Source organism: Antechinus flavipes, chromosome 1 (assembly GCF_016432865.1).
Source record: "Antechinus flavipes isolate AdamAnt ecotype Samford, QLD, Australia chromosome 1, AdamAnt_v2, whole genome shotgun sequence".
Lineage (NCBI taxonomy): Eukaryota > Metazoa > Chordata > Mammalia > Dasyuromorphia > Dasyuridae > Antechinus > Antechinus flavipes.
This window is the reverse complement of record NC_067398.1, coordinates 672,629,664-672,641,892: the sequence shown is the minus strand read 5'-3', so window position 1 is coordinate 672,641,892 and position 12,229 is coordinate 672,629,664. Positions and strand designations below refer to the sequence as shown.

The 12,229-nt window shown below is 54.8% G+C and overlaps 1 protein-coding gene across 1 annotated transcript in view; it reads right to left on the bottom strand.

Annotated features, from left to right (window-relative positions):
- Positions 1-11,976, bottom strand: part of MKNK2 (MAPK interacting serine/threonine kinase 2) — a 29,516-nt gene extending 17,540 nt beyond the window's left edge. The window contains exons 1-5 of the mRNA XM_051972251.1: positions 11,860-11,976; positions 10,976-11,040; positions 3,876-3,963; positions 3,203-3,304; positions 2,880-2,977 (exon numbers count right to left, since the gene is read on the bottom strand). Coding sequence (XP_051828211.1) covers positions 2,880-2,977; positions 3,203-3,304; positions 3,876-3,963; positions 10,976-11,026 — 339 coding nt within the window. The 5' untranslated portion in view covers positions 11,027-11,040; positions 11,860-11,976. The remainder of the gene's footprint in view (positions 1-2,879; positions 2,978-3,202; positions 3,305-3,875; positions 3,964-10,975; positions 11,041-11,859) is intronic.
- Positions 11,977-12,229: the final 253 nt, after the last annotated feature.

The window sequence follows — 12,229 nt, the reverse complement described above, 5'->3', positions numbered from 1 at the left end:
CCACTGAGAAAAAGCCGAGCCAGGGCCTCGGGGGAGGCGATTCTGGCTACAAAAGGTGGGCCAAAAAAGGGGGGGGGGGTTCCAGCCCCTGCCCTCTCTCCCCTTCGGAGAACGGAGCGGAGGGTGCCCAGAAAGATGCCCGGCTGTCCCTTCTCTTTGTTAGTCTGCTGTGAGTGCGAGTGCGGGGGGGGGGGGGAGGGGAGGGGGAAACAAGTGATGGCGGCTTGGTGCCCAAGTGCGGTAAAAGGGCCCAGAGGGAGGAAGAAGGATGGCCAGACACCAGCCCAAACTAAGGGGCGGCTGCTTCGCCAGCCACTTCCCATTCTGCCCCGTATGTGCCACAGCCGCAGACAGAGGGGCTCGGGCTGGTTTTAAAATGCAGCTAGTCTGGGGAGGTTCCGAAAGAAGCCTTGGGCAGCGGGGAAGGCAGGGGCTGGGGGGGCTGTGAGGGGCCCTTCCCCTTCCTGTCCCTGGGAATCCTCCCCGAGCCTGGCCAATCGTCATGCTTTGTGTGCCAGGCCGCTGATCCTCCCCATCCCCACTCAGGAGGGCACAGGAGAGAGAACCGCCCCGTGCTCCTGCAGGGAGGGCCAGTTGCAAAGCATCGGACCTCAGCAGTCCAAAAGACTCCCCAGGGGTTCTTGCTTAGCATCCTCCCCTGGCATTCTCAACCCACCCACTGTGAGTGTTTCTCCAGCCAATCACTATGTGAAGAGGCTCAAAATAAATTCCCAATTACCTCAGGACTGGGGAATGGCACAGATCGGGTACAGATTTGGAGATTAGCCAAGTTGCAAACCATATTTTATGACCTCTGAGCACTCGGCTTCTCCTCTCTTCCTCAGTTTACCCACTCTGCTATGTCACCGTCCCAATGAGAGTCAAAGTAGTCAATCGACAGCCAGTCTAGTAAGAGCCGTGCCCTTTTCCAGCATTCACAGAAAACCTGTTTCTTCAGACCCCAAAGGAACAAAGTATTCCCCAGATCTGAGTGGAGGACCTGACCTTCAATGTCCCCACTTTCAGCTACTACAGAGAGATAAGGAGCATTCAGGTCTAAAGTTTAGGTCCGGTGAGTAACTTGCTCACGCACCTTGTGACATTTGGCCAAGTCCCATCCTTTCTCATCCATAAGGAGGCCTGTGTGTCCTAATCTGACTCTTAAGAAATGCCGCTTCCCTTTTTCTGGCATCCATGGATACTAGATTTATGAATAACTGTTATCAAATAATAACAACAGCGAACATTACAAAGCGCTTACTACGTCCCTCAGGGACCAGGTTAAAGTGCTTTAAAGCTCATTTCATCTTCACAACAAACTTGGAAGGTGGAGCTATCATGATCCCCATTTTACAGCTGAGCAGACTGAGGCTGAAAGTGATTAAGTGACTTGATCAGGGTCACACAGCTATTAAGTGAGGCAGAATTTTAAGTCCGATCTTCCTGAGTCCAGGCCCAGTACTCTACACTGTACTACCTAGCTGCCCCTTATGGTCAGGGGATGGGGGGACCCAACAGGCTCTTTGCCACTCAGTGGTCCAAAAGACTCCCAGGGAGTCCAGCTTCCCTACTCCCTACTCCTGCTTCACAGGCATGAGACTGTTCATGAGATATGGGATGGGAAGAGAGGAGATGTAGAAAGGAAAAAAGGGAGGGGAGAGGAAGTATCAAAAGAGAAAAGAGAGATAGGGGAGACACGGAGAGAGACATGAAGAGAGAGGCAAGAGGGAGAAAGGAGGAGAAAGAGAACACAGAGAGACAGAAATAAAGAAGAGATAGGGAGACAAAAGAGGGAAAGGAAGAGAGAAAAAGAGAATAGAGAACAAGAGAGAGGAGAGACAGAGAAAAGGAGAGAGAGAGAAAAGAGAGAGAGAGAGAGAGAGAAGAAAAACAGAGAGGAGAGAGAAAAAGAACAGAGAGAAAGATAAAGGAGGAGAAAGAGTCAGAGGAAAAAAGGGACAATGAGGGGGAGAGAGAGAAAAAGAGAACACAGAAAGGCAGAGAAAGAGAAAAGGATTGAGGAAAAGAGAACAAAAAACACAGAAAGCAGAGGGAGAAAGAGAGACACAGAGAGGGGAGAGAGAGAAAAGAGAACAGAGGGAGAGGAGAGAAAAAGAGAACAGAGACAGAAAGGAGAGAGACATATGGAGAAAAAGAGAACAAAGTCAGAGAGACAGAAAGAGGAGTCAGAGAGACAGGCAGAGAGATGGGGGAATGCAGAGAGAGAAGGAAGAGTTGGGTGAGGATGAGGGAGAGGCAAAGAGAAAGGCGAGGAGAGGGGGCCGGCCGGTGGGGGGCACCCGGGAGGTCCGTCCCCTGCCCAGTTCCCCGCGGAGGCTGGCCAGCTATCACTCGTGAGGACCGGGCGGTTGGGGAAGCAGCCCTTGGGGATGAAGGCCTGGGCAGTGACCTGGGTTCCCAGCAGAGGGGCAGGAGCCGAGGCCGGGCCGGCGGGCGCGGGGCTCACAGCCTGGGCCTCCCCCCGGTCACTGCAGGATTTCGCGGCTCCTTTTCCCTGTCTGGGTGGAATCTGGGCCTTTCCCCGACCCCCGCTCTCCGCGGCCGCGGCGGGCCTGACAAACGGCCTCTCGAGGGCGGCCCCCTCCCCAAGAGCAAGGCTCCTCGCCCCCGAAGTGCTGCCCCGGGGGGCGTGGCCACTTCTGGCCTCCAGAAAGAGGCAGGACCGAAGGCTGGGACACCCCGAGTCCTTCCAGAGCTGGTCCGGCCTCCTTACTTTACGAGTGGGAAACCGAGGCCGGGAAGGAGCCATCGCCGGCGCGGGGGCCGGCTCGGGCCCGGATCGCGGGCCTCCTCGGGCACGGACCTCCTCCGGCAGCCTCCCTCCCGCCCGGGCCCCCCGGCAGCCGCCCCCCGCTCACCTTCACGGCATACTCCTTGTTGGTGATGAGGTTGATGCAGGTCTGGACTCGGGCGTGGGCTCCCTCCCCCAGCACTTCGTCCTGCAACTGGTAAACATCTGGGGGAGAGAGAGAAAGGAGCTGGGTCCGGCGGGCTGCCTGGGAGGACTGTTGACAAAGACGCTGCTGGGAGGACCTCCTTAAAATTCTCCTCTCTCCCTTTCTCAGGGAGCCCCTTAGCCCGGTCCCTCCCCCTCCCTCCCCTCCCTCTCACCACCGGCTCAGAATTCTTGGCCCCAACAGACATCCATCCACCCTGCCCTGCCTGGACTGAGTGGACCCACCTTCAAACCTCCCGGAGAAGCTATCGGTGGCCCGGCAGCGCTTCTTCTTCTTGCTCCTCTTCTTGGCGTCGGGGATGTCGATGGGCTGGCTCGAGGGCATGTCTGGGGCACACAACACCCCCAACCGCAGGAGGGGGCACAGAGGTAAACGGCGGGCTCTTGTGGGTCAGGACTCCTCCTCCCCAGCCCCGACCTCCCCCCCTCGCCTTGGGGTGAGGCCCTATTTAAAGGACTCCATCCCAGGCTGGGGACGGCCCGAGCCGGCCCCAGGGACTCGGCGCGCGCCGGCCGCCGGGCCTGGGGACCCCGGGACTCACCAGCTATTTTTAGGAGAGGGTGGGGCAAGGCGGGGACTGAGTCACAAGCAGGCCCTCCCCAAGAGGTCAGGGAAGGTAGGAAGAGAAGCTGACATCCGCTCTCATAACGAAGCTCCAGAGCTAAGAATCCTTTTCTCCAGGACTCTCCCCTCTGACTCCCCAATCAGAACTAGCTAAAGCGACGGGGGACGTGGGACAGGGGCGTCTCTGGCCACCTCGACCTCCCGCTTCTCCCCCTCCCTCCGCCCCCCGCCGTGCCCGCCCCCTCCCCGGGCCCGGCCCTCCCCTCGCGGCCCCCGCGGCCCCCAACTGGGCCGCGTGCCCACCGGGCAGAAGCCGAGCGCGTCAGGGCTTACCTGGGCGGGTCGGGCACTCAAAATTGAAGACGGATTCTAGGTGGTTGGACTGGTTGACGGTGAAGGCCAGCTCAAAAGGATTCTGTCCCTGGGAGGTGAGGAAGGGGGAGGAGTCCAGGTTATGAGAGGCGTCTCCTAGAACTTCTCCCTTCCCCCCCAAACGGCGACCCCCTCCCACATGCCCCGTGCACCCGGGCTCTCTCTGGGATCAGGAGCCGACAAACCACACTCTCCTCCGCAGTTCTAGGCTGCTCTCTCTGCTCAGGGACCCCCACGATGATGGGGCGGGCCCAGACCCCAGAGGGATGAACCCCAGGTACCCCTCAGTTCCATTCCCACATATCCTCAAAGGACAAAATTAAGAAATTCAGGAACTCGAATTCGACTGGAATCCGGACATGTTGGGCTCCTTCAGCAGCACTGCAGCCCCGCCAAGGGGCTCCAGGCCCTGAGATCGGGGGACCATCAGAAGGACAAGAAGGGAGTGGGGTCAGAGCTTGGGGTGCAGCTGTCTGAACGGGGGTGCTGAGTACCTGGAAACCGCCCCCCCAAACAGCCTAGCCCAGCTGATAGGCACAAAGGTATTAACAATCACAGGAATGTTTTTATCTTTCCCCAAACAAAGGGGATGTCCCAGCCTTACAGTCTATAAATCACGTGCTAGGAGCAGTGGGGGATGGGCTGCACCCAGCAATCCCCACTCTTTTGCCAGGTCTCCTGGGTAACCAACTCGGCCTAGATTAGGAGTATTGTCTAGGGTACCTGGGGAGCATCAAATCAACATGCCGAGGCTGCCAGCGGCAGAAGAGGGCAGGATTTGGGTGGAGAGGAGCTGGGTTCAAATTCTGGCTTTGTTCCTCTCTAGAGCTGGGCCCCAAGTAGATCCTCTCCTTTCTGGATCCATTTCCCCCTGCATAACCTGGCCCCGCTGACTTCCACAGCGCTTTCCAGTTCTAGCTCCTAAGACCCATTCTGGGCCCTGCTCTAGAAGGAAGTCCAGAGTCCCAAGTTCTTTTTTCCAGCGGAGCCCAGACTTATATGCACCATGGCCATTCCTGCACCCTCCCTGGGTCTGTTTCCCTATCTGCAAAAGGAAGGGGTTGGACTGCATCTGTAAGGCGCCCAAATTTTACACCATTTATTCCATTCTTCTTAAAACCGTCCTTAATTCCCACTAGGAACACACTAGAGGGGAAATTGGTGGATTCCATTGAAGTCTCATGGCCCATGGCAGTGGCGAAGGGATCTCGGGCCTGTGCTCCTCCTGTAGCATCCTGAGGGAAGCTGCTTTTAACTGCTACCTGTGTCAGAAGGAAAGGCTTCCTCCTTTAGGTCTCAATTTACTCACCTGCAATAACAATAATAATAGGCAGTACTCACATAGGACTTTAAGATTTGTAAAGCACTGAACAGATATTATCTCAATTAGCTTCACAACAGCCCCTGGGAAGTAGGTGCCCCAGTTTACAGATGAGGAAACTGAGGCAGACAGGTTAAGTAACTTGTCCAGGGTGACAGAGCAAACTAAGCGCCTGAAGCCAAATCTGAATTCAGGACTTCTTGTCTGCAGGCCCACAGCTCTAACCACTCTATCATCTTACTTATCTTACTTATGCAAGTCTTTAATTAATGCTAAATCCTATGAAAGGGTGGCCTGATTTGTACTCCCCCAATCCCCAAATATTCTCAAAAGAAAATTCCTTGATTCCTCCCCCCTCCATTAGCTATCATCATGCTGAGGAGGACACCGGAGTCCAGAAATCTCTTTAGCTCAAAAAGTTTTAATAAGAATTGAGTAAACTACCATCTCTCCTTCTAAACTAGAATTTTATATCAAGTCTGTCAAGTTCAGAGATCTGGAAAAATAATTTTAGCCACCCTCTGAAGACAAAAACATTCAATTATTATCAATTCCATTTTGCTCATCTGCCTTTGTACAAATGATCCTCAGATTATTTTCCCAGATCCAACCTATCTCCCAACCCCTTACATTCCTAACTGCCCAATGTACATCTCAAATCTGAGGTTTAGTGTCCAAAATTCAATTCACCATCTCTTCCCTCCTAAGCCTGCCTTCTTTTCTTCCCTATTTCTGTCAAAGGTTCCACCATCCTCCCAGTCACCCCTGATTCATGATTCTCATTATTTCCATGTCCAATCAGAGGCCATAGTCTTGAGGTTTTCATCAAACGTCCTTTCCATCTAGCCCCTTCTCTCCTCTGACACTGTGGCCACTGGTACAACTCCTCATCAGTACATACCCAGAGTCTTCCGATGGCCTGCCGATCCCTCTCCCTGCCGCAAGTCTTTCCCCACTCCACTCCACGCTCCATTAAGCTGAAAAACTCATCTTCCTGGTCATGTCACTCCTTCTCCCCACAGCACCCCACTAAATCAGCTTCAGTGGCTCTCCAAAGAGAACATCAGCTGGCAGCCAAAACCTTCCATAGAGCCAGGCCCTGTTCTGCCTTCCCAATCTTCTTCCACCCTCCTTCTCTCCCCAGGTTCCCCAGTGACACTTTTCCTTTCCTTGACTAAGACACTCCTCCCAATTCAACATTTGCACTGGCTGTCTCCCACGTCTAGAATAGGCGATGTCTACCTCTTCATCTCTGCCTCCTGGCTTTTTCCAAGTCTCGGCTGAAATCCCACCTTTTACAAGAAAGCTTTTCCAAATCCTCACTAACGCCTTGGCTCCAATTTACCTCAAATATATATACACCTCAAATACAAAATGCCTCAGTTGTGCATCAGTACTTGTATGTTATTTCGTCCATCAAATGGTAAACTCCCAGAGGTCAGGAATTATCTTTTTGCCTTTCTCTGAATCCTGAACACTTAACACAATACCTGGCACATTTAATAAATGTTAGCTGACTGATAAGGACAACAGATTCAGAGCTGGAAGGGGTCTTTCAACCCCTAATCCAACCACCTCTTTTTACAGATGAAGAAACTGAGGTTCAGAGAGATAAAGTGACTTGTCCATATGAGGTCTGGGATTCAAAGGAGGAACTCTCAGGATCTAGCATCCCCCTTCTCTTGCATTCAAGGAAATGGACTCAGTAGAGTCATGCAGCTAACAGCTAAGAGAGTCAGGCCTCAAATCCAGGCCCTCCAGATTCCAAGGCACAATTAATTGTTCTGTGGCAAGAGGCTGAAGTTGACTTTCTCCTAAGTGACCTCTTAGCAAACATGATCACTGCAGAGTTTGTGCAAAGGATGACCCTCAGGAATTACCCAGCAGGGGTAGAGACAGCAGGGACAGAACGTTAAACACAGAGACTTGGACCCCCTTGCAACTTCAGGGACACAGGTAAGTCCTCCCAAGCCTCCAGAGAGCCAGTTTTTCAACTACAAAAATGGATCATTGATATGCAACCAGAAGGAACCTTTGGGTCCACCCAATCCAACTTTCTCATTTTATGGATAGGGAAACTCAGGCTGCCCAAGATCTCTTCAAAAGCAGCCAAACCCAACTAATTCTTTCTACAGCACCAGATTCTATTTACTTCCTTCTCCCCAGAAAGGATTGTGTTAAAATGTAAAGGAATGAGAGCCAGAGGAATCCGTATCACTCTTCAGAATCATTCTCTAAGCCAGTCTTTTCTCTTCTCACAATTGGTACATAAGTGTGGAGAAGCCTGAGCAAGAGAGCCCCCTGAAAGTCAGGCCTGGTCTGGTCTACTGGTTCTACTTCCCCTTCTATAAAATGGGAAAGCTGTCCACCCAACATTTTAAGGTACTTCATTTTTTCTTTCTATGTCATAATCAGATCACCTAGGGGAAAAAACTTCTGGAAGACTGGAGGCTCATACTATTGTTCCCTTCCAGACCTGATCTAGGAAAAAAAAAAAAAAACAACACACACACACACACACACACACACACACACACACACACACACACTCCTGCCAGATGTTGACAGTTGCCTATCAGATTCCTCAGCCAGGGAATATTCAGAGGTCAAATCCTGGGGCTGGGAGGGGTGGAAAACAAGTGTTGCTCAAGAGCTGCTCCCCGTCCCCACCCCCACTCCCCCAAGGGGCAGAGATTGTTGCTAAGAGCCAGGCCTGGGAGCAGCGGGGGAGGAGGAGAAAGGGAGGAGGTTGCAGACTAAACTAGCTTGGGGTGGGTGGGGTCCAAACGGGTAAGGGTCCTACCCCCGATCCAACAACAATCCCTTTCCCAGCCAAGCTGCCATCGGTCCCTCCACTGGGAGAAGGAACAGACTCCAGCAGGCCTTTAAAACTCTTCCCAGTTTTATGACTTCTTGCAAGAAGTCATTTGAAGCTTTATGGATCTCAGTTTGCTCATCGGCATAATGGGATCACACCATTCTCACAGGCTCATGGTGAGGAAAGCAGGAGGTCAGGTGGCTAGCATTTATCATAGGGGCTATCTTGTAAAATAAATGACCCCATAAATGATCAATGATCCTGTAAAATAAAGACCCTCTCATCTTCCCATGCAATCTTGAAAAACTATTCTAAAAAGCAAGGTCTCCCTTGGTTCCTACACCAGAGCAATGGCCAACCCGACCCACCACAGGCTCTCCAAGGGACCAATGCATTTCAACACTGGGGGATGTCACAACTCGGAGCCTATGAACCGTCTCAGAAACCAGGAGGGGGAGCGTCCAGCCCAGCAGTCTCTCCCTTCCCCCAACTCTTAACATTTGAGAAGGGGGCCGCGGCCTTCCCCTCTGATCCGGCCCCAAAGGCCAACAGCCCTCAGACTCCAGCTTGGCAGGGAAGCAGGGTCAGCAGGCCTTGGCAAGAGGCTGGAACCATCGAGAAATTTGTGTTTGCTCTGGTCTAGGCCTGAAGTGGGGCTTATGCTACTGGGCTGGCCCAGGCACACGTCCCCCTCCCCACGGGGGCAGCTAGAGAATCAGCCCCCCCTCAAAAGTCTCCCAAGGAATCTGTTCTATTGAAAGGCAGTTTGAAAACATCAGGGGAGTCTCTGGAGTTCAAAGGGGAAATAGGCTCAGACCGAAGCAAGAAGGGAAAAGATGAGACCTGTCTACCCAGAGTTCCAGTGGAACTGATAGGGAAGTGGGAAGAGAAATCCACACAGGGACTCGGGAGGCAGGGGGACAAGAGCCAGGGAAGCCAGCAGAGCTGGCGGGCTTTGTTGGGTGTCCCAAAGCTCTCCCAGGACCGTGCAAGGCGCCACAGAGGGTCGTTTTTCATGGAAAAGTACGTCGGGTGGGGATTCTGCCTTTGCAAAGCACTCAGAGCCAGAGCCGACAAATCTGTGCCCGTGGTCCTCTGGGGCAGGCTGGGGAGCCTGACCTGGTCCCAAGTGCAAGAAAGCAGCCCAGGCACAAAGTGTGGGTGCAGCAGCAGGACCCAGGGAGACCACGGGCTGGGCAGAACTCCAGGCTCCTCACTGACCCCTCCCAGCCAGATGAACCAGTCACCCAACCTACAGGTTTGCTGCAGCCCTTCCAAAGCCTCCAACAGGATGCATGCACCAACACACACACACACAGAGCATCCCTGCCTATCTCAGCCAGCATTTGGCCTCCAAATGAGGCCATTACATAAGCCCAAATGCTGACATCATTCTGTCCTGGGAAAAGGAGGTGGAGAGGGCTGGGGACGGAAGCCTGCCTCCTCTTCCCACCACAGGCCTTCCTCGCTCCCCAGCCTCTTCATTCCTCCCCCTCCCAACCTAAAAGAAATCTAACATGAATCTGAGATATCGTAGGGGAGCCCCAAAGCTTCCTGGCAAGACAGGAAATGGTTTTGAAGCCGAAGATCCAAAATGAACGCCAGGCAGAGCACGGTGGCCAGAGCTCGCATTCTATAGTGCTGAAGGTTTGCCAAACACTAAATATAGTCACTTAATCTGGTCCTCCTGGAAGCCACCTGGTCCTGGTATTATGCCCATTTTACAAAGGAGGACCCTGGACCTCCGGCTGATTATCTGGGGTAACACAGCTGGTGAGTGTCTGAGGCTCAGGCCTTCCTCATGCTTAAACTCGGTCAGAAGCTGCTGGACGGTAAGGTTCGGGTCGGACCAGGGCCAGGCTTGGAGTTCTGAGTCCCACCAAAGCACTCCTCCAAAACGCCTGGGAGGAGGATCGGCGGAGCCCAGGTTCCCCAGTAGCCGAAGTAGTGATTTTGGACAAGCCTTCCCCTTGCTCCCCAGGGGCCTCAGTGTGTTTCTAAAATGAGGAAGGGGGCTGGACCAACTCATCTCTAAGGTCCTCATCTCCCCGGAGAGAAGAAATTAAGGTGGCGAGTTCTGAGAGTTTTACACTGAGTTAAGAGGGGAGGGACAGCCGGCCCAGAGCCGGTTCCAAATCCACCCCTCCTCCCCCATTCTATACTGGCTCTCCCTTATCCCTTCCCCACCATCCATCTGCTGCTATAGATTAGTTCTTCCTTAGCAGGAGAAAGGGCTCTTTCAATCCTCCAGAAAAGCCTCCAGAAAACACTTGTGTCCTAGAGCTGGGAAGCCCTGAAAGGAGGGCAGGAGATGAGCAAAGAACGTCAGGAGGGAAGGGAGAAAGGAATCCAGACTGGAGAGGAGCAGTTGCTCTGATACACACCCCCTCTCTTACTAGCAAAGGCCAGGATTCCCCGGGGCAGGGCAAGGAGGCTGTAACCAGGGGCTTACTCTTTCTAGGGAAGAGCTCTCTCCTCCAGTCCACGGGGGAAGAAACCTCATTGGGCACAGGGGAGAGAGAAACGGGGTGCTTTGTCAGCACAACTGATGGGGGCCAGGCCCACCCTGGTTCATTGCTGGTCAATCCCCTCTCCCTGCCAGACCAAACCGGCCAGTTGGGCTTGGCCCAGCTTCTGAGACTTAAACCCACGTTTTTCTGATAATCCCCTCTCCCCAAAGGAAAGTCAGCCCGCCAGGAGAACTCCAAACTGAGTTGATGGAGAGCCCTGGGCAAACTCCTAGTCCTTTCCGAGGCCGTGTGCTCTTCTCCAAGAGGAGGGGGATTGGACCAGGTGATCTACAAAGCCTCCCAGCTCCTAGGCTCCGGGCAATCAATCTCCCCTTGCAATGCAACCAGACCCGCCCCAACGAGGAGAGCCAGCCAAACCCTGCCCCTCCCCACCAGCCCAGGAGCTGGTTACCTTGAACGAACGATGGAAACCCTCAAGTTCAGCTGCTTTCTTCTGCACCATTTTTTGTCCGGGATCTTGCCAGGAGCCAGAAAATCCAAGTAGAAAAAGAGTGTTCGTGTAAGGGGAAGGGGGAGAGGCAGAGAAAGGGGCAGGGGAAGCCTAATGGCTAGTGCGCCCCAGCTGGAGGGAGACGCTACAGAGGAAGGGAGAAGAGGGGAGGGACAAAGGAAAGGATGCCTGGTGCGACCTGCAGCGAGCGGGTGTTTCTCTCCCCACCTCCAGGGTGTAAGTGGGGGGATCTCCCTCCCTCCCTCCCTCTCCTGAGTCCTCAGTCCCTCCTCCTCTCCGGGTGTCCCGACCTCCAGGCCCCGCCCCCTGTCTGTCTCCGCCAGTGTCACAAGGAACATCTGGGATCCCACCCCCTCTCACACACAGTCCCAGGGTTAAAGCAGAAGCAACTTCTTCCCTCCCCCTCCGCCAGCTGGGCCCCAAACAAAAGCTGCTGCTGCTCCTCAGCCGCGGCTGCAGCTCCTGCTCCTGCTGCTGCCGCCGCCGCCGCCGGCCCAGCCTGGGGACTGGGGCTCCGGGCACTCGGGGCTCAACCCCGCCGCCTGGTCTCCCTGCCAGCTGCGTCCCCACACCGCCTCCGGGAGAGCGGGGACTGACTGGAGGGGCTCCCGGGGCTCGGGCACACGCGCGCACACACGCCCCCTCCTCCCAGCCGGGCAGCGGGCGGCCGCGGTGCAGACCAGCCGCAGGGGGGTAGCAGCAGCAGCAGCAGCAGCTTCGCTCGCTCGGCTCCGCTCTGGAAACAGGGAAGAAGGGGAGGGGAAGGAGGAGGAACGGGTTGGAGGGGGGAGCCCCGCCGCATTCGCCAGTCCTCGGGCGCTCACCAGGACTGAGGCCGGGGGCTCCCCAGTGCTGCTGCAGCTGCTGCCGATGGTATCCCAGCCCGGACCTGGGGGCGCAGCGCCGCAGACGCCGCCGCCGCCGAGAGGAGCCTGGCAATGTCCGCGGTCGCAGCCTTTATAGGCTCCTCAGCCCCGCCCCGGGCCACCCCCTTCCCTGGCCCCGCCCTCGAATCTAGTAACTGACCGCTGGAGGAGGGAGAGGAGGTGGTGCGAGCCTGCGAGTGTGCATGCGTGAAAGAGTGTGTGTGTGTGTGTGTGTGTGTGTGTGTGTGTGTGTGTGTGTGTGTGTCTGTGTGTCTATGTGTGTGTGTGTGTGTTTTGGAGGAGCGGTACTTGTAACTGGCAGAGGAGT